General features: G+C 36.6%; 2 protein-coding genes across 11 annotated transcripts in view; one reads left to right on the top strand and one right to left on the bottom strand.

The window, feature by feature from the left end:
- The window catches only part of spn-E (tudor domain containing 9 protein spindle E), a 38,972-nt gene extending 37,738 nt beyond the window's left edge, over nucleotides 1–1,234 (bottom strand). Inside the window, exon 1 of one of the 3 annotated variants that reach the window (XM_022794072.2) lies at nucleotides 1,076–1,234. The gene's annotated coding sequence lies outside the window, so the exon portion shown is untranslated. Of the gene's footprint in view, nucleotides 1–258; nucleotides 931–984 lie in introns of those variants that run through there. The other 2 variants (XM_086978670.1, XM_086978671.1) reach the window with 2 other exon arrangements.
- Nucleotides 1,235–1,290: 56 nt separating this feature from the next.
- Art4 (arginine methyltransferase 4) lies at nucleotides 1,291–21,075 on the top strand. Of its 8 annotated transcripts, none has more exons than XM_022794073.2 (8): nucleotides 1,291–1,465; nucleotides 6,629–6,843; nucleotides 8,169–8,343; nucleotides 8,507–9,550; nucleotides 10,045–10,142; nucleotides 13,211–13,294; nucleotides 16,921–17,033; nucleotides 17,629–21,075. In XM_022794073.2, exons 2-8 carry the CDS (start codon nucleotides 6,702–6,704, stop codon nucleotides 17,812–17,814), a joined length of 1,842 nt encoding a protein of 613 aa, XP_022649808.1. In that variant the 5' UTR covers nucleotides 1,291–1,465; nucleotides 6,629–6,701; the 3' UTR covers nucleotides 17,815–21,075. The 8 variants fall into 8 exon arrangements, with proteins under 8 accessions (XP_022649808.1, XP_086834804.1, XP_022649812.1 ...); XM_086978678.1 differs by having other exon boundaries at nucleotides 10,045–10,160; XM_086978680.1 differs by lacking the exon at nucleotides 1,291–1,465 and adding an exon at nucleotides 1,499–1,751 and having other exon boundaries at nucleotides 10,045–10,160.
- The last annotated feature ends 1,759 nt before the right edge of the window (nucleotides 21,076–22,834 follow it).

Below are 22,834 nucleotides of genomic sequence, written 5' to 3'. Positions count from 1 at the left end.
TGGCGTCGTATTAAAATAATGACAATTATACGTTTCATTATAGTAATAATATCTATCTACGTAAATTCGATTAGTACATTTCTTGTCATGACGCAAGAAAATAATGAAGAAGAAACTGTAAAAAGGATAAGAAAAAATATCATGAGAAGATTACTGTTGTTGTACTACACTTGCATAATAATTAAGATTATCTGTTCAAGTACGAACTAATAATAAGAAAAAAAAAAGTGCGTGAATGGTGGCGCTTATGTATATTACCCTAATAACAGTGGAGGAGACACGAAAACGTTACATTAGCTTCCCTACTTCCACACCTGTACATATTAACTACACCTTTGCCTGGTACGAAAGTAGCCAAACTGGACCGTGCTCTTTGCGAACAAATTGCTGCTATTTGATCTCGAAATGTCAAAGCTGCGATTAAATGAAATAAAAACCTCAACTAACACGTAAGCATATTGTTCAAAAAGCTCCTGTGAAATGAAATACAGACAAAACTGGCCGTTTGATAAGTGTCTATCTCTTTCTCTTCTACGAGTCCTGTAGTCAGATAATAAACTTTTGATTATTTTTGAGAATACATATAGCGTCATATAAAATCAGTATGTTTCAGCACTTCCCATTGCTGGTGGAATGATGTTAAATTGCATTTAGTGTGCTTGATACCCTGTGTACCGTTCGCCTATTATATTCGTTCCTATTTGGTTGCTTCTCTACCCTAACCTAAAACTTGACAATCGAGTATCGATGCCCCATTTGTTTTTTTCAGAAATTGCCGCTCCGTGTGAATGCTGATACAGGCGACCCTACATTTACCCTCTACTGTACTAGAAAATGAGTTGCAGTGCATAAATCGACCGGCAGAGTACTTCGTGACTTCTGTTACTAAGTCAAGTGCTGTCTATAACTGATAATGTAACTAGCTTTCTATAATAATATAGTTACTAATATCATACTAGAGAAAGTCGTAAATAATGAATTTACAGAGTAATTTATGATTTTCTGTTCAAATCGAGCTATTGTGGTAAAAGGACATCAGGTTATATGTCGCACAACGTATGCAGTTGAAGCTCACAATTATAAGTTCTCGCAAGTTTTCAGCAATTATGTACGACCGAACTAACACGTAACACAAACGATGAAACCAGATTAAACAGCACCTAAAAATATATTTTACAGTGGTAGGCAAATTGTCATTCCGGTATAAGCAAAAATAAAATTCAATGATGAATTCGTTCATCGATGCGGCTGGATACTGAGAGAGTCGAATGGATTAACCTCTCTCGGAATCCCAATAAGCCTCTCGAAAAACATGAACAAATGATTCAGCAGTTTACATGTATTGTGTTATTGTGTACACAATACTCTAAGAACAGAAAATTGAGCTGGTTTTGAAATGAAACCAAATTATAATATAACATTCAGCGGTGTTACAAATAGACACCTTCTTGCGTTTCCATCCAAGGTGCGTTAGTGAAATCGAAATAATTCGTTTTTGTTATTATAACCACAGATTGTATTCAAAGATAGTAATTAACATACTTTTCCTGTTTATGTCTCTTTAGATGCATTCCTAATGACCAATGTAGTTCAATGCAATTGGATTAATTGCGCATATTGCATAGTTTCTTCAGCCCTTGCTTGTAGCTACGACTTTCTATTATCGACCTGCTCGTCGATGCATAGAATTATTTTCTGTATTTTTTAGTACTTGAATGGATAACTGTTAGCAACAGTGTTCGCTGTCGATTGTAAGTAAGCAAAAAAACTTATTGTATTGTGTACGGTGCCTGTGTCGCCAATTAATGTTTTTGGGTTACACTTAGAACGAAAACGTTTCCGGTTTTTCCTTCGAATGCTTGCAGTTGCCTTCAAAAAATAACAGGCTCTATAGAGCTTCCAATAACACGCATTACTGGTTAGCAGAAATATATATCTGAAAATTATCCGAATTTAGCTTACGTTGTACAGAAGGCATCAAAGCGAAAATTGGGTTATCAAAAATATTGATTTCGCTTAACGGAATTACATAATAACTACAATTTATTTTAAAAATATACTGCAATTGTAGGGCTAATAAAAAAAAGCTCGCACAAGGAATTTCCTTTAAAGCTCAACATATATACACTGTCTGTTTATATGTCTGTATATGTCATACATGTATGTATGACCTATAGATACATATGTGCAAGGTCTATTTCATGTCGTTCACAGGTTTAATTGATTTAGAAGACAAGGTGTTTACAATGCTATTTGACTACTAGTGTAGTATGCTTCATTCATGAAAACTAGTTATTTTTTTCTGGTATGAATATTTTTTTAATCAAAAGAGTAAGTAAATCTTTTTCAATTACATTACTATTTGTGTGACCGTAAAAACTGATTTTCTTATACTTATTCCTATCAGTAGTGGTATATTTCTGATAACAGTTGGCGTTAGATTGCGTATTAATCTGTTGATATTAACCGTTAATTTTTTATTTACCAGATGGCAGTATCTTAGTACATTGGACACGTTTTTGTTGTATGTAGATTAATCCACCGATACGACAAACACTTTCTGCAAATGTAGTAAATTAATTCAAGTGTTACAATTAGGTGTTCAAAATATGATGGAAATAATAAACTATTGCAACGAAAAGTAAAGCTGAGAATTAAGATGTTTAACACAAGTAAGTAGGCGCATTGCTTCCGCAGTCTGAAAATTACTTAATTGGAGCAATTTAGTACAATTAAAAAAGCACTATATGGTAAGAAGCAGCCCTCACGCTGTACTGTTTTTCCGATCCTAAGAATACCTGCTGTGGATCTTTTCGGTTTTTGTCGTAAGTTTGCAATGTTTGCATAACAGGTAACCTAAGATAATTCTTCAAAAAGAAGATCATTTAGCGCTAGGCATATACCCACCGTATGAGCATCACCATGGATTTTATTACTATTAATACTGAGAAAAAGAATATTTTGGCCTTTAAATTTCATTACAACTTCCTTAGAGAGCTACGGTTCTAATATCGTATAATATACGAAGTATAATGAGATAGGATAATGAGTGACTTTTAGATATGCTGTGTGAGTAGTGTAATATCATATAATTTTTACTTAACTCATCATCATACTGCATTTAATTTAATGTATTAAATACAAAACAATTCTCCAGTCAAGCAAATGCTTTCAGAAGAAAGGAAGACGCTGGAACAAAAAATTGAGTTATCCCAGCTGTGTTTAGCTCCATCTTCATCTATGGACACGATATAGTAATCTTTAAAACGCTCAGTAAATAACAGCAGATAATTAACTATTTTTACTGGTGCTGTTAAAGCGTCGAAACGTCGATGTGAGAAAAAAAACATTTAATTAAGGATAACGTGTGAACGTAAAAAATAATGTTTGGTGACTGGCTTTCAATGAGGAATTTTTGCGCCTGAATGCGAAATAGCAAATTTTGATACTGATCCGCATGATAACAGGCAATCTTTTATTGTTATTATTATCATCGATAAGTCTATTTTTACAATCTGTTCCTTTTAGAGCCTAAGACAACACGACAAAATGCATCTATATATCTGATATAACACACTAAACTAGATTAGACATTGGCATAATTGTCTGCGCTTCCTTGTTAGTAACCGGCTCTGTAGTTTGTTTTCTACATAGTGCCGAAGAAATAACTAATGTAGTTTAAATCTACTGAAATTATATGTTTTAAGAAATAAACTTGCAACAAAGGTTTACCTGTTTAAACAAAAGTATCGTCAACCGAGGGTAACTGACACAGATGCTATAATTTTTAATTAAACTAAGTTCTACGAGTACTAATAAAAACTCATAAACACATTTTTCGCAATCTTTATTCAATGCCGTTATCACTTCGCCTCGTGAGTGTAAGGTAAAAAACACTGCTAATAACGTAGTTTCTCGATTGAATAGTAAAAGCACGTGTTTCTCCACTCTTCGTGTTTGGCATTTATTAGTTTGTAAGGCATAATTTTCTTCATTTCATACATTCGCTACGTATCGGTATATGATATGTAAAGGTGACAAACCTATAAATTAAATATATTATAAAAAAGTAAAATTAGTTGCAGCAGTGGGCAGTTTTAACTTCGACCACAACAACAGACAATTAGTTTACGCGTTTTTTGGCGCACAATTATTTACATAGAGAAATTATACTTACATTATGGCATTTTAATAACGTTTCGATAAGCCGCTCACGCGTCTAGTAATTTAGCGCATGCGTAAGTACTCTGTCGTATGATCACTGTTTGCGTATGCTAAACCTTAAAAATAAGCAAAGAACGTAATTCACAAATTTCTCTGATCGCATGCACCAATCCGCGCCTCTAAAGATAAACAACTTCGACTGATGTGGTAGTTCTATAAACTTTCATAAGTCTGACGCATTAATGTTACTAGTTTTATCCTTTATTCTACTTAATTATGAGTGAGCATGCTATAGATGATAAAATAATTAAATGTAGATACCTCATGTACCATCTTAGTGTATCTATAAGTTACGTTCTAACTCAAAAGTTTAAGCAAAGCAACCGCTTGGTGCTTCTCTGATCGCTAATAAAAACCCAACTTCGATCGTATTATGCACAAAAAAGTCTTTGTTCCGGAAGTTTTTTGCAACTTGGTAGAAGGGAGCCTTGCCGATTTATAAAAAAAATACTAGTGGGAGCGCGTCTTCTATTCATAAGCGAGTATTAAACATTTATGATAATAGTGTTTATAAACGACTATAAATAAATCAAAGTTCAAATAAGCTTTGCAACATGCATTCGACATAGCTTACTTAGCGGCTGACTATCCTCTTACTTATTCATTCTTGGATTCTGAATGGTGTCACACCTTTTCCGTGCTTCTGAGAATGCACGGAATTATTGTCATACATTCGAGTCTATCTTTACCAAACTTTTTAGGTTAACAAATATGACAAATATTCAAAACTAATACAGATTATGAATGCTTTGATTCGATCCAGTAGCATCGGGTCTAGGTGGCGAGATTGAAGGTTGTCGATTAATTGGTTTAGATCAAAACTGGATTGCATGTCTGAAGGCTTTAAGCAGCACAAGCCGCCGAGTGTCATGCTCGCATGACCGTTAGACGGGACAGTTACCTGTAGTAACTTGTAAACGAAGTAAGACTTGAGAAACATCAGCAGTTTGCGACATTCGTTTTCCATAATTACTTCCACTTGATAGTGAAATAAGAATAAACACTCGAAAGAGATGAATTATTTTATAAGCAGCTTAGTTTCACGTAAAATCAAAATGGAAAAACCTTGCTTCTGAGTAATATTTTATTGAATACATTTATACATCGTTTATACTGTGGAAATCCCTTCGTTCAGTACTATAAAGCTGAATATAAAAAAGTGGCAAGTAAAATTATCCACCTAACCCTCTTAATAGGTCAAAGTAAAGTTGTTGTCGTATTGTAGCAACTCGCAATTATTAGAAGAACTCGACATGTTTCTTACTGAAACGTCGAATCAGTTATGATGTTGTTATTATATGTTAGGTATTCATACAAATTCATAACGCTTACTTTGAAGTAAGATATTACTACTCTCGTAGAATAGAATTACCTCGCTCATTTTCCAAGTGACCGTAATTCTAACGTTCTGTCATGAGCGTCGTATTGAATTCTTTATGGATCACAAAATGTTAACGTTTTGTAAATTAAGTCACCCTTATTTCCCTGAATGTATCTAACTCTTTCTTGCCTTTCTTAGGTGTCAAGCTTTTCTTACAACCCCAGACATCGTTAGCATTAATCGTATAAACATAACTAAGCACTTATGGGAGGAAAAACAATAGATAGGCATGATAAGCATAGACTAATACGTAATATAATGATACAAGAGTACAGTTTAGGGTTTAGTGGAGGGTATACTTCATATGAAAAGTCATGATAAGTTTGCTTAGATACTGAAACGTCTGCAGTCTTGGAGCATGCTTTCCAAATTACTATTTTCCAAAACTGACGTTTCAGAAAATTAGAATGATTCGTCCCCAACAACTGATGCGATAGTTTTCATTTGTCCTCGATTTGTCTTTCTATGATTAGCATAAGCAGAACCTCTACACACCTATACTGCCGCTACCAGTCGCCCTTGATGTAAAGCTAGGCAATAATTCGAATGTATATAAGACTGCTATGAACGAACGTTTAGAAAAAAATACTTGATATAACTTGAGTATGCTTGAAATTACACCAACGTTGCTAAAACAAAATCATTACATTAACATCTAACAGCTGACACTAAACATCTTAGCAGTATTCAAGAAGCTTTTAAGCATTTAATGAACTCTCCTTCAACAACCGTCTCGATCTACCGAGAAATAAACATTTTTGCGTTTTCTCGGCATCTTCAAGGATAACTGACTCTTATTTGATAAGCTATTTTCGTCCTTTGTGGTGCACCGTTAATTCGAACCAGACGATATCACAAAATTTAGCAGACGACGAAGTTAGTGATTCGTAGACCTACTACAACATTCGACCGTCCTGCCTGCTATGCACTGTAGACTTGTGGTCGGCTGGTTTGGTGGTTTATGCTGGTGTGTATTCTTTTTTCTTGCGATTAAGTCTTGTCCTATTCGTGCGTGTGTATTAGGTGGATTCAACCGGCTCAGTTAGCTATTTTGTTCGTATAAACCTTTGCTGGTTCTGTTCGAGGAATAGTCAAAATGGCGGTTGCCAGTGCGAGCTTCACCGGCGTCCGTCTATCACACCTAACCTCTTGTGGTGAGCTACAAGGCAAAGAAGATGGTGTTCTGCGGCTACAACCCCTGGATCAAACTGAGAACTTTCTCTTGCGATTTTTCAAAGGTGGGCTGCAAACTTTACCCTGAAAGGATTGAGATGCTATTTTAACAGGTCATTATTAGCTTTTCTTGTGTATCCATATATACCCGCATCGTATAGACCAATCCATTAGTCGATTATTCGTACTGAAATAATGACAAGCTTGTAAGTAAGTAGAAATATAATTGTACTCGATGGCAAGATATAATCACAAACAAACGGGTATCGTTTCACAAAAACTAAACGGCTCCCGTATTTATGAAGCATATACTAAATCTACACTGAGCTTGGCTCTGATACATACACAACACAACAGTTAATATTTTCAGTTGAATCAATGACAATTACCTTCATGGCAACCCATATGTTTACGAGTGTCCCAATAACGGAAATAGATATACCTATATCTATTTATTCATATCAAACCTACCATTGTGATGGTAGATGAGACGCGGAAAGTGAAACAAGAACTTCCTGGTCTTCATGCTTACATCACTTTAAACGATCACAGACAGGTGCTCATGCCAAAGCTTATGTACAATTATCGAATAATTCGATCATGTTAACATTCTAATACAACAGCACTGGCAGCGTCCATAAGATGACAATAAAAACGGTGGACATATATGACCACGTGTTGAAGTGTTTCTAAATTGCGTACGTTGCCTTACTTATGCAAGATTAAAGGTCAGTAGTAATTACATTAATTTTGATGTGCTGACGAAATATTGGACGTATTTTCATTTTTACTTAAAACCGTTTTCCAAAGAAAGAGACATAACTATTTCCTCTCGAGCGAGAGTAACGGAAATTTGACGTTAAGGGGAATACCATAATATCATCGGATGTAAATCTTGATTGGTTTAAATTTTTACTAAACAATTACGCATATATCTTTTACACATGTTTACATACATCAGTCACGCACACAATATATTTCAACATATGCAGTAAATCATTCGGCAAGAGTGGGAGAGCCAAGCTTGTTTTGTTTTACCGAGACGGTGCTTTTTAAGCTACGGTTTTTTAAATTGCTTCCTTGCCCACTATTTATATTATCGGTATGACTGGTGACAATGTCACAATATTATGCATTATCCTGTTCATTGAACTCATAATAGTCACTAAGCCCCAACCATAAGCAAGGGTATAACTGATGCGGACACACAAATGAAATTCTGGCTGACCAAAAGACTGATTCGACTCGCGGATTGTTTTAATCGAATATTTAACACCTAATAGATAAACCGGTTTTTAGTACGATACGGCAGAGGGGACTGTGACGTTGGCTGATCAAAATGACGAGCCGAACAATTGCTGTCATTAAGTAAATATGTTCCGCATTACAGATGCTAACGCAGACATGCCGGCTGCAAGTGCGCACCTTGAGATTGAAGTGTTTAAGGATAGCGATGTTTGCCGCGTGGGCTCAACGGCTTTCGTTGTAAATCATCAGAAGGGTACAATTTTGATTCATTTCGAGGACCAAAAACAACGTGAGGCTCTCGCCAGCGCAATCAGCAAGTAAGATGAAAAATATAATCTTTGATTATTGTGTTTAATGCTATGTGAATTAACGCATCTAATAAAAATTTGAGCCGAGTTCAACTTGTATTGAGATCAACTAGCTAAGGCATACTACCAGTTTCGATTCTGACGTAACGTATTTCAAATTTCATTTCAACAGGTTTCAAAAAGGAGATGCGCACAACATCTTTTCGGAACGAACGGAGGAGTCCTCAGCTTCGCAATATTTCCAATTCTATGGTTACTTATCGCAACAGCAGAATATGATGCAAGATTACTGGCGCACAGCAACATATCAACGCGCTGTTCTTTCGAACGTTGAGGACTTTCGTGGCAAGGTTATCCTTGATGTTGGAGCTGGCTCAGGAATTTTATCATTCTTTGCTGCTCAGGCGGGTGCCGCTCGTGTTTACGGCATCGAAGCATCATCAATTGCGAAACATGCCGAAAGCTTAGTGTACGCTAATCGACTACAACAATTAATTAAGCTTGTGCCCGGCAAAGTCGAGGAAGTATCCATTCCTGAGAAAGTGGACTTGATTATCTCAGAACCAATGGGCTACATGCTTTATAATGAGCGTATGCTCGAGAGTTATTTGCACGCGAAGAAATTCCTCAAGCCCGGTGGCAAGATGTTTCCTAGCCTGGGAGACTTGCATATAGCTCCGTTTTCTGATGCTGCCTTATTTATGGAGCAGATGAACAAGGCCAATTTTTGGTGCCAGAACTCATTTCATGGCGTCGACCTTACTTGTTTACGAGAGGCAGCTATAAAGGAGTATTTTAATCAACCTGTCGTCGATACATTTGATATGCGTATCTTGCTTGCGCAGTCTGTTGTGCATTCCGTAAACTTTGAAAAAGCGGATGAGGTAGATCTGCATAAGATCGATATTCCGCTTGAATATGTTGTCACGCAGAGCGGCGAGTTGCATGGTCTGGCTTTCTGGTTTGATGTAGCCTTTGTAGGCAGCCAACAAACAGTCTATCTTTCAACGGCTCCCTCGCAGCCTTTAACTCATTGGTATCAAGTTCGATGTCTTGTGGAAAAACCAATGATAGTAACTAAGGGCCAGGTCCTCGACGGTCGCTGCAAACTAATAGCTAACAAACGTCAGAGCTACGACGTGGAAATCGAGATCGGTATTCGTGGTACGCAGGTGCGCGCGCGAAATACTTTGGACCTCAAGAATCCGTTCTTCCGGTAGGGTTAAAACACATATAAAACATGATTTTCTTAAAAAACAATGCCAATTTTGAATCTGGCGGTATGATAATGTCTAAATACATTTTTTCAAAAAAGTATTGAAATTCAGCAGTACATATACCGACTGGGCTGTTTTTATGCGCTTGTAAACAGATAAAGCAGGTGTGTGAAACTTCAATTGTACTCAGGACAAAAAGCAAGGAGCAGCCGAATTTAATTTTTGAATGTAAATAGGTGTAAACATATGTTACCTCAAATATAACAATAAGCAATTTAGTTTACAATAGCTGTGATCGGCTTCGCGACTTTCAGGGTAACATCAGTAATTTTTTGCCCTGATTAATTGAAACACAAAGTGTATGCCTTATATATATATATATATATAAATATATATATATATATATATTATATATATATATACTTATATATATAAAGCATATAGCTTTAAGAGTTGAACTATTTTTAAAACTTCATTTGTTGGTTATTCACAGCTATGCGGGTCAGCCAGTCCAAGCACCGCCCGGCTTCTGCGAAACCTCGCCTTCTCAGGATTATTGGACGCAAGCAGCTACAGACGTGCATAATACAGGTACAATTTACTTAAAAGGTACTTACCATCGTAACATTGGAGGAAAGTATTAGGTTGGTACATTAGTAAAAGCTGTTCTCCTTTTAACATTAACGCCATTAAAAAAAACGCAGCGTTTTACTCAAATTTTAGCGACAAATGTATCTACTTGTCATCACTTTTCGCGACATTCTCTTCCCTCTCAATTTATTCAGTCTTTATTATCAAGTTTTTAGGTGCCTGTTGAAAAGCCCGCCCAAGCAGGTTTTGAGATGAACCGACTAGATACTAATTACTATTATCAGTGATTGGAAGAGACAAGAATTTATAGGCTTGGGATCTGGATAATACAGATGTTGCAAAAAAGCCTTCCATTGGAACTTCTCCAGGGTGGCTTTAACAATCTTGTTTCGTACAGCTGTGTCGTCATGGAAAAGGATTACCTCCGCCGGATTTATTTTGTTGGATAGCCTCGTTCAATCGATAAAAACTGGGCTATATACAGATTCTTGTTGGGCCGTTTTTGTTCTTAAACATTTCTCAGTGTATAGAATCTTCAGTTCTATAATACGCAAGTCGTGGTCTTTCCTGAACGAAAACTAGGTCTAACCCCGGGATTAAGTTTATTTTAGAGTTAGCTGTCTTTTCCCGCTTTATGTCGACGTGAATAATACACTTGTAGCCCCTGTTACAATTGTACGTAGAAATCTTTTATTATTGCAGTGCGTTGCCGGGTGCCGGGCCAGATTGAGGATCAATAAGATGTATCTCCCTCTGCTCATCACTTAGTTCATTGCACACCCAGGCTGTCTGACAAGTGTAGTGAAAACTGGCCTGAGCTTGACTCGAAATTCCGTTCACTGCATAATGAATTTGCTAAAAATTCATACCACAGAAATAATTAGTAAATAACAGAGGTAAAAGAAAATTAAAAATACATGCCCTTTTTAGCATAGTGAATAGCAATCCGCACCAGTTACATATGTCAGAGTACATCTTGCTTACTCAGTCCCGTTCATCTTGCTTACTCAGTCCCGTTTAGCTGTATGTTTAAAGGTAACGGAATTATTTTATCGGGATTTTCCGTCGGCGAGGTTTTTGTCAACTAAAACTGGTCTCTGAAGGAACAGTAGACTGTCATCTTTAACAACATTTAAAACCAAATAGTTTTCCACAAAAATGTCATAATGAAGTGTCTTGTTTTCAATCGAAAACTATAGAATCACTGGCTTTAGAACCATTACGTGTGCATTTATACTGTTACCACTCAAATTTTTGAAATAGCAAAAAAAGGTTATCTTAATGCAATCAGCAACCATCAGAGGAAAACCCTGGAAGGTTATTTCACAGACGTTTTTCTCATTTATGTGGGTTCTCAATTAACAGGGACACCTTGGATGTCGCCACCTGCCACCACTTGGATGTCACTCGAATCAGGATACTAGGGTATTTTATCCACCCAGCTACATGTCGGTTAATGCGCAAACAAAAGAGCAGTATTCTCGTGAAAAAAGTGGTGTCGATCACTAGTTGGCAAATGCCGGTGACGCGTCTGTCCAGTTGTTTACAAGGCTGAAGGTGAATTCAAGACTCTAGTTCGTGGGTCAGGCTCAATAAGGCTTTTGTTTGGCACTCAATGCTCACGATGAGGGAAGGGTCCTTTCTGCACTATTAGAGGTCAATGGGATCTCTGGCGTATAACGAGACCCAGTTTGCTTAGTCCTTTTTTAGGTCACTATGAAAAGACTAACAAGTTATCTTATATTTGATATCTTGGTCACATTCTGGATGATACAATTGTATATGATTCTTAATCTCATGTTTGACCTGACTAATAATAAGGCTTCTACCGAAGTGAGCTAGCTTCTAGTTCTTTTTTCGCCACAATGATACGTTCTAGGGGATAACTATAACGTTCGACTCTTAGTTAATCAGAAGCTCATATAACTGCGTAAAGCGTAAAGAGCAGTTTGCGTTTCTACTAGTTTCGGCATAAACCTCTGCATGGCAGTAAGGTTTGCACTTGCGCTTTCAAAAGACGAGCCGTAATATTAAAATAAAAGCATTAGGGAAGCGCATTTCTCGGAATACGCAGCATGGTTGGTTACTTATGTATCTTCACCTATTGGAGAAGTTTACAAGTCAGCGCTTTATGAATAGATTGGAAAAAGCGAGTTCACAAACTCAACAGATCATTGGCCATTGAAATTTGAAGGATGACATCGTACAGCAATATGCGGCATCTTCTTTGGACCTCAGATTTTACGGCAACATGTTTAATTGTTAAACTTATTGATCAACAATGCTATTAGATCCCGGCTGTTCCGTAGCGTTCGCTAATGCCATACCAAAATAGTCGTTAAGTAATTTGACTAGGCACTCCATTACCAGAATTACGGCATTTTATTATTAGAGAAATAGGTTTTTGTTTGTAATATAAACTACGCCACTATTCCGTGCTTGGCCGTTTATTTCTATGATTTCGTATTTTAAGATTCTCATCAACTGCATTTTTTTCAAATACGTCCGCAACAATATCTCCGCTCTAAATTTCAATTTTTATGGATTAGAGTAGCCGATGCTTAGAAACATGATTTTTAAACATTAGCTTAAGCTTAATTGGAATACCCAGTTGGTTGAGTTTATCCGGCCGTCCGACCGGCTTCGGTTGCACCTTCTTTACCTTTTAACTTAATTCTATAAAATCTTAATTCTATTAAAGTTAAAACCTCTAGCAGGAGTACTAATAGTGAGGCACTTCAGCCCGTGGAAAGAGGACAATTTAAATTACCTTTGGCGTACATGTTAGTCATATTTAGACTTTATGGAAAAAGTCTATATATATATATATATATATATATATAAAACCTATATGGAAATAGGTTTGCAATTGGCAGTACGGGTGCCAATTTTGATGTTCAAAATCAGCTGTCACAGCAGCGTAAAATACGACTCGCAGCGTGGGTAGCAGTCATTAGCTAGCAGTTGTTGTACGACAGGTACCCACAGATATACTGGGGAGAATACCACGGGTAGCGTATATTATATTCCAATAATATTAACAATAATACTATGTATTTTCCTTTAAGACCTGATGGAGCTTAACAAACGTATTTTTCTAATGAGACTATGGAGAGCCGACGCATTTTCTCGCCAAACGTCACGCCAAACATGTATGTAAAAGCGACATGACAGGTATCACTAACAGAAATTTGTGATGGTATGAGAATTATAACTTCGATGTAGAGGCTGAGGACGTGCGTGCGAAAAACCTTTTTTCAGGTCAGCTACTTGCCTAATGATGTTTATATATATATATATATATATATATATATATATATATATATATATATATATATATGTTTGATTCTCCAGATTTAAAGTGGAATTTTTTTGTGGCTGGAGCTCTAATGATACCTGTATGAAGCTATGATCCATTATTTTACCTGGTACCAGTCAAATGCTAAAGAGTCGATAAAGCTTCAGTTCTAGGGAGTAAGGTCTCTTTTTTCGATACACTTTAACAGAATTAGAGAAGTAATCTATTTTGCTAGGTTATCTAATGGTATCATGACAAATGCTTGAAATAGTGAGCAGTAACCACAATTATACTTGATACTGATGAAGAAAAGTCGTATGTGGTTTTGAAGATATCCGTTATTTTCTCCAAATCCAATCTTCAGTATAAGATTTTCTTTCAACTACCTCCAATAATGTCATCGGGTTGTCGCATTAAACAAGATACCTTTTCGAGTTTTGTCAAAGTACACTATTTTGTTGAGAAAAGTTTGTGCTATGGTACTTCAAGAAAAATCAAGGGAGATTGATTGGAGAAGATTGATGGAAAGTATATCTAATATGGTAATTACTGTTTGTTGTGAATGAAATAGGTACTGACTGAAAAAAACACTCCTTACACGTTTGTCCTCACTTCTTTACCAAAGCAGTGATTCCCATACAATCACGTATACTTAAGTATTCTGTCATGTCTGTTTTACGTGCGTATATCATTGTGTATCTAAGTATTTACATAGTAAGAGAACAATGTCACAGCGCCCCGCCATTTCGGTAAAACAATGTTGCTTTTACCTCTTATATTACTCTGAAAAGACCGATCTCCATCTTTGAAACGCTTTGTGTGCAAACGAAAATTGAGACATCCTTTGTTTAGTAATTTCATGGATAAGTATTGACTTTATTACATGCTATAAAAGGGAAGCTACTATCATTCTTCTTGCCATTATTGGTCCCTGTGAAGCCACAGTTGGTAACCTAGCCTGGTTCAAATCCGGGCGTTCTACACTTCGTTCTTTTCCGGGAGGGGCCAACCCACCATTTACTCCCTACAAACAATTTTAGTACCAGACGTAAAACACAAAAAACAGTACTTAATTAATGAATTTTTTTAATTCGTTCATCGAACAAAATGATGGATTTTTATTGCCGCAATCATGCGTAGTTTCGCGCGAGTTATGAAAGCTGTGCATATGTGGGGGATCATGCATATTTGTCAGTATTAGCAAAATTGTGTAGGTTTCTAAACACTAAACCTTTTTATTTATTAAGGATTAATTTATTTATTAAAAATTTATCAAAATCTAATCACATCTGTATTCATAGATGCATTGAAAGGGCAGTCATACGTTTGTGCATCAAACCCTAAGCACATCAATACGTGTACAACCTTGTTTAGATTTCTACAAAATGTCTGAAGTAGTTTTTTTAGACTAACAAACAATTACGATTAAAGTGGCTTATATAAAATAATTTCACATATGACCACGATGATCTAACAGATATTGTACATATCTAATATCGATTTTGATACTAATATTTTTTCGAAGGCTATCCATTAGTATCAAAATGTTTTTAACCCATGTTGCCGAACCAACTAAGAAAAACAAAGGTGTTCATATTTCTCATAGAGAAAAAGACTGGTTAAAGACTGGTTGTGTTATGATCAGCAAACTTTCGGGTACCGGAGAGCGTAAATGCAACAGACGGGATGTGTTCTTTCACATTTAGTTATCAGTTAGTTTTGTTAAATTGACATTCGCTTTGCGTTCAACTGCTTGCTAAGAGACCCACCCCACTAACGGACCAAGCATATGACAACCCTCTCTTACTATAGCGCACCACCTTGCTATTTACGAGAAAAGGTGTTCAGCAAGACAGCCCCCTCGGTTTCGCATTGTTTAACCCCGTAGTAAAGGTTTGGTAGATGAAAATGATCATATGATTTTGTCCTCCGTGGAAAGCCGGAAGCTTCACAGAATTGAGGTCTTAGGTATTAATATACGCTCCGGTCTTTTCATTAATGTAATTAGACATTAACTAGGTACCAATGCTGGCTCGCTTTGGTTAAGTATTTCGTAACTTCCTACCTCTGGTTACACCGACGCTCAAAAGGACCCTTAAGCTTTTCCTTTTTTTCCGCCCGAGAAATTTTGAGGGCCGCTTCTGTGCTTACATGCGAAAAACTGTATGGTCTTAAGAGTGACTGCTACCGCTATAGACCCGTAATGCTGTTTTTTTCAGAGAGCTTTGTTTTCGATTGCAAGGATTGTGTCCTGGAAGTACGTTTGACCGAGAGGATCTGCTAGTCCAGCTAACAGTTGATAAAGAGGCAAGGATTTGTTTACGTCGGTCCGAGATCATCCATTGGCTTCGCTGTGCAATTCAGCATAATAGATAATCTCGTTTAGCAGTCTACCTATCAAGTTAACCTGTCAGCGGTGGTGAATGTTCTCGACTTACGATTCTTTAGGTTTTGGGCCCAAGCGCGTTTTCTTGCGGTGTCCTGTTCATTCGTTAGGATTTTGCTAGACAATTAGTGCACTCCCATAGCAGTCTAGGAGGTTTCCGATTGTCACTACTATAGTGAACCGGTTCAGACTTTGCTCAGGGCCGTCTATATTTATGACGTGCGAGCCAAACTTCAAGACACTCCATCAACGAAATATCTGTGCTATTTCGCTGCAACATCCATTTCACTGATCTCTGTCGTACAAACGGTGAACGACCTGGTAGATACACAATAATTTTTTTGAAGTTTTGGTTTTGGACAGCACTTAATCCAGAAACAACACACCCGGCCCATACAGTCAACGAACCCTAATAACTAAAGCCGTATACTGATAGAAAATATACGGCTTTGTTGGTTGTTGGTGAGGTTGGCCACATGGGCTAGATGTTTTTCCTCTGGACTAATCTGTATGAATGTACTGAAATTTGTATGTATTTCAAGCATTAATGTGAAATATTAGGTGGACTCGGTACCTATTCAAGCAATAGTTTACAAACGGTGGCAGAGGGTCCTCGGGAGAAGGATTACAGGTGTACAGTAGGTTTTAACGCTGGGTTTTCCGTAAGACATTAAAAGTAACAATATTATTTTTAAGTATAGTACGATAATAGGAGCATAGGAAAACGTACCATTGTTGGAAAAGAATGTGCACTTATATATGTCACGCTCATCGTCTACAGCTGTTGCTTAATATTATTATTAATGCATCTTAGTATTATTGGTACGTCTTGGCCAATTTTAATAATTTGTATTTTTAACACTAGTCATTTGGAATGTCGGTTTCAGTATTGGTTGTCCCTAAGATGATCATTAGGTAAAGCTAGTGTTCGAATTGCCCAACCTAATTTTGGGTAGTCTTGATTCAATGAAGCAAGCGCAATATTTATTAGCCATACTTATGTTTACATTTAGCTTACTAATTTCGTCATCTTATTTACCGCACTTACTAATCTACTGCAATATTATCAACTCTTCTCATATCTTTTCTTTTAGCAAACACGACTGATATGGTGAATGTTAATGGCCAAATGATGCAGCTGGCCACGTCAGGACAAATGAATGGCACGGCAGATCCTACGGGTGATAAGTATAAAGCGCAGCTGCAGGTAAGGTTTTCTTTATGTGACCAGCCTAGTTAATCAGCTACTATTTGGCGAATATATCAGAGAACTGCAATCACCTTAAACATTGACGGATATGTGCAGGTTCTTATCTAAGGGTCTTCGCTATTATCCCATCATTCGAAGTCATTAAGTCTAATGTTCGAAGTCTTTAAAATGACCTCATACATTTCAAAAACCGGTGCAGAGGCTGTTTTGAATAAAAACTAAGCTTTGCGAAGCAAAAACGTTCGAGTTTGTTTTGTGGACACAGTTAAAAGGTTTGAACTAAAAACCCAGGGTTCGTTGTCTATACAGTCTCGCATAATTAAATAGGTTTTTTTTTTGCTTCTCACTGTAGTTTGTGTTACGCGCAGCTTTTTAAGGGCTCAGTTTTTGTCTAGCATAACAATAATGATGAGTAAAAATATAAATATAAACAAATCATAATCATAGTAGAAAAGCGTGCGAGGTGTTGGAAATGTAGACGCATGAAAACGGGGGCGAAAGAGGCGTTGAACATATGTAAGACATTAGTATCTAGATATTACAAGTTTATAAGCTTTCCATAAGTTATGCTTTCGTTGTCACACGCTTCCAGGGTATTCCAGTGCCCTCTTCAATCGGGGCTGGCATTGCGCCCACATTGGTGGGCCACCCAGTTCAGACAATTGTATTAGGAGACTCCACACTTGCCGGTCAGAGTTCTTTTCAGCAGCAGCAGCAGCAACAACAGCAGCAAATCCAGCATACGCATACTTATCCAGCAACGTCGCACACTCAATAACAATAATAAGTTGTGCAGTGTGGAATTCCCAAAAAAAACAACATTCAGACGTTACCGCAGTCACGGAAGTCTATAAGTATGTTTCTTTAACGAGTATGTTAAAGAAAACATCGCTGGCTAATTTCTTTCCAAGACGAAAAGTTGACATTGAAGCTAATCTGAAATTTTATTTTGCAATGCCCTGCGTTTAACGAAAGTTTGCAGCTAACACTCTAAGTAGTTGTTGGCGGCCGAATAAAAAAAATCGTTATATGTTAGAGGCAATGTATATCCTGAATTGTGTCGATGTAAACTCAACGAGACACCCGTCAAATCAAATGATAATAATGAAGTGAAATTTAAAATGTGATGAAGTAGCAACAGATGACTTGTTTTGCAGATGTATCGTTTTCAGCCTCTTTTGCACACATAATTGTACCACTTTGGGCTTCATCCACACATGTGACATGTTAAAAAAAACTTACATTTTTAGCTTCAGAACACCTGCCCTGTGCAGTATTGAACTGTCAGCTTGGAAAAGTCGATGCTCGTCAACAACACCAGTAACTGTATGAGTGATTGCATGTTGAGTGAAACGTCTGAATCGAGTAGTGTTTGGGTTGGTAATTTGGAAGTTGTGGTGGCTAATTAGTAATAGTATTGATTGACTCATTTGTGTCTAGAAGAGCACCGAGCGAATGGGACTACTCTACATACACGAAGTTATGAATGGACCAATTGGCTGATGTGGTTTTTAGGTAGTATAGGGCCTTTTACAAGGGTCAAGCGGGTCAGGTTTTTCGAGACATATGAATTTTTTCTACCTCACTAATTTTACTCAAGACCTTTCTCATCATTCAATTGTTGTCAAATATTGCTCCTTTCAAAGTGGCTATGAGGTCTGGGTTGGTCGAGGAGCTACTAAGCAATATCGTAGCAGTCCGTCATTATGCGTAGGCTACTTAAAGCAATGAGTTTGGCGAAATGACAATGTAAATTATTCGTTTGTATTGATTATAGCTCTATTACTGAACGGGTCTTACTTGTGTACTTGCTTAAATGATTGAGGATAGATATAAATGATTGAGGATAAACATATTGACCCGATTTGTCCTAAAAATCACGTAAACATGATACAGAAAGTATGTGTGAAAAAAATTGATTTACTCTCAGAAAATTGTGAAGTGGCATAGAAAATGTTTTTGAGTTCAACCTTTACCGTAAAGACAAACTATTAAGCATAAAAGGTTTTATAGCATATAAGCATAATGTCTGCAAAATGTATTTACCTAAAGTATGTTGGTCTTCCGTTGTTCAAGGAGACCCTTGTTAAAAACTGTAATTCTGCAACTCATAATTATAATTCGTTATTTCCTTTGCTCGTTCGTATGAACGCCTAATGAAAAGTAATTATGACTGAAAAAGCTGTATAGAGTATTGCGCTAGATTGCGAAAAACTCACGTTCTAAGAAAAGACAATTTGAGGGCGAAAACAATTGGCGACCACGACTATGAGATAGCATATCAATACACGGCAACATGATTAATCTTTAGTGGGATATGTTATATTGCGCAAAATCGGTTTTAAATAGGATGAAAAGAGAAGTTAAAATATTCTTTAATCAGTTTTTTTCGAGTAGAAACCTTTGTCAGGAATACTGATTAGTAAAACTTTTGTTTAGAGATACGAGAACGTTGAAAATAAAAAGTTAATTGGAGAAGCTGTGGTTGCCTATCTCTAACAAAACAGACGTGTAACATATATACATATATATTTATATGTAAATATGTGTATATATATATGTATATATATGTATATATATATATGTATATATGTATATATATATATGTGTATATACACAAGCTGCTCACCAATTTTGACTATTAATAATAATATTAAAATAGAGGTTATCTAGCTAACAGAATAGTACAAGCGATATACCAGTAGGTGAAGCCCAACGCTTACGGGACTATTTAAGATGATCATGAAGATATTAAATAAAACATTTCATACACATACAGATGCATATAAAGGAGGCGTATGTATTATTATTGAGTGTACATACATGCACATATAATTAAATTAGAACAAGAAGTGTAACTGAATCGAATGGAGATGCAGTAAATGCAACTTAGCAGATGAACGCTATTTCGGATATTTAGTTATGCGCCGAATGAAACTAACGGGGTCGTAGAATAATGACCCAGCGCTTCCTGAAAGACGAGTAACGGCAATAATAAAATTGGAAAAATTTCTGGTGAATTTATATCTACTACGTTATGACCCCTATAATAATGCCTTACAAAGAGCTTTCGGTCCTAACAAGTTTACAGAAACCTGAGAAGCGACAAGTATCATCAACTCTGTAGGACTCTGTCGGATAAACCTTGTGTGGTAAAGACAATTGAGAAGAAAATTAGTATGTTCATAAAGTGACATTATATTGACGATCTTCCGTTAGGTTCATGTAATCTTTTTATATAGGCTGAACCATTTCCATATAACGAAAATGTCTCATGTTAATTAGAATGATTCTTTTTTCAATAAGTGTTTCTGGTTAGCAAAGCGTAAGACATGTTCAAGAGCGGTAGGGTATTCTAGACGGCTAGCTGCCATTAGAGTTAGAAGAAGTACTTGATATGATGCGAAGTCTGAAGGATCATAAGCCAAGCACTCCTGTGCCTATGCACTATTTGCCAATATTGAATCTCCGTCTTAAGCTCTGCGAGTCCAGTTTGTCTCTGATCAGACTCAGCCAAAACCAGACCATATGTGACCAACCTCCGGCCAAATTATTTCAAAGGGGGACAACATTGTGCTATATTAATGTTTGTTGCAAAATCACCCATTGAATCATAAGTTTCTCTATTTGACTATATTTTCACGTATCCTCCCGTCTATTACCTCACGGTCGTTAGCTATGAGTTATGGTTTCCGTTCAGCCACTATCACCCGGTTACGGGCCTAATGTTCGATGTCGTTATGAGCTTACTTCATATAATGATGATGGTAAACTAGGTAGATGTTGGTTACCAAGAGCCTTCACGATACTCGGAATCCTACACACTACGAATGGCTTATGCAGAATCAGCTACTTCGACTATTGACCCTGTAAATCGCATACAATGGGGATAAAATGTAATCATTAAGAGAGCATAACATCGTGGACATTGACATAATTTGGAGGCACAGAATTTCGAGATTGATTTTTTGGCCATGACTCATCTCATTGTCAGAGTATATCTGAATAAAAAAGCATTTTGCATCATTACTCAAAAGAATGTCTTTGTAAGTTGAGGTGTGAATCATGCCGAGTGTGGGAATGATTAACTATGGACGTATGTGTAGAATAACTGCAAGCCTACCATTATAAACCTCGACAGGATAAACTTGCAGATACCTGAACAAAACACGAAATAGCTTTACAGCAGTAAGGTTTCCATGTTTTGTCTCTTGGATAGTTTGACAGCGTTGCAATGTACTATAAACGGTGCATTTTCTTTAGTCAATTCAAACATTGGATGCTGCAATGACTTCTAATTCAGCCCTTCTAAATCATGCTTGATTTTTAAATATATTTTAGTGCGTGCAGCAGATTTTTGCAAATAAGCACTCTCGACTGTATTGAGAGGTTGATGTTGCAAACCCCTAGATTTCGGGACGCTGGTTTCTTAAGTATAGTTAAAATAGTATATGTCAACGAAGGTAGATTGTAAGCAGGTAAGACACCAAGTATTTTTACCAAGACACGTAAGGCAAGTAAGATACCCTGGTATATCTTTAAGATTATCCAGTAGTTTCAAGAAGAGGGCGCAAGTATTTTATTTTAAGAAATTATTGGGCTTACAATAGGGAATTTATAGATCGATTGTTGTGAGAGCAAAAATATATCTACCGCCTTTTGTGATATCTCGCAAAACCACAGACAGAGTGCTGTAGCAGCTAAACAGTGTATGACTGCACTATATTGCGTTTTCGAAGACATCATCAGTAAAGCTTTAACTAAATGTGGAATTTTTCAATCAAAACGCATATAATTTTAATGCCAATTAATAGTCTCACAACGATATTCACCCTTCTGATTGAACGTTATTAAATTTACATGTAGTGTTAATTTATTAATTAATACGATTACTGCGGCAAGATTTGCAACACTGATCCATTAACTAGTTGCCGTACTGTCGAATTACTTCCATCTTTATTTTCGCTCTGAAAAATTATCAGAAAAATAAAAACTATTGCAGTATACTGAGGGCAAGAGATTTGCTATGCTGCTCTCCAGATACAGGTGCAATACGAACAAATCAACATGCATACGAATACTTAAAAATTTCCGAGTAGCTTGAGTTATCTCAGACATAGAATTAATATGAATAAAGTTTTTATTTTAAATATTTATTCTGAACTTGGGATGGCACGGTATCTCATACTTCATCATATATCTTCGTTTGCCTATATATATAGCATTCATTTCTGACTACTAGGTGCGATGAATGCGGATAATCTTAACATGTATACGAGACTACTGTATAACTATAGATAGTTGTTTCGGGAATCCCCTGCAGCCTCTTAACCATCTCTGTAGAGTCTCCTGCAGTTACCCACTGTAATTACTTCGTGCCCTAAACGAATAGAATACTGGTCTATACGTGATATAACCTTCACTGTACGAATCAGTGTTGCATAGGCATCTTTTAATGCCACAATAAGAAAACAATTTTATTTTGACGCATAACAGTAATTGAAATATATTAGGTTAATGATGTTAACTGAAATAACGAGCGAGACTAGTAAAACTAGTAAGTTAAGAATTCTAAGTGAGTGGTAGTGGTATAAGAGGGCGAAGACAGGAGGTAAGCAGACAAACGATGATTGACTGCTATGTAAAGAATAATATGTATAGCAGTTATAAACAATTATATGCTCAAAAATTAGTAAAATAATAAAATAAGGGTAAAAAATAAGAATTCAGTGTGTAAGGTGGCTTGTATAGGTAATTCTAGAACTCATGAGAAGGCTCACATAGTATACCGTCACAAA

The sequence above is a fragment of the Varroa destructor genome, unplaced genomic scaffold (assembly GCF_002443255.2).
Source record: "Varroa destructor unplaced genomic scaffold, Vdes_3.0 BEIS01000002.1, whole genome shotgun sequence".
Lineage (NCBI taxonomy): Eukaryota > Metazoa > Arthropoda > Arachnida > Mesostigmata > Varroidae > Varroa > Varroa destructor.
This window is presented reverse-complemented; position numbering and strand designations above follow the sequence as displayed.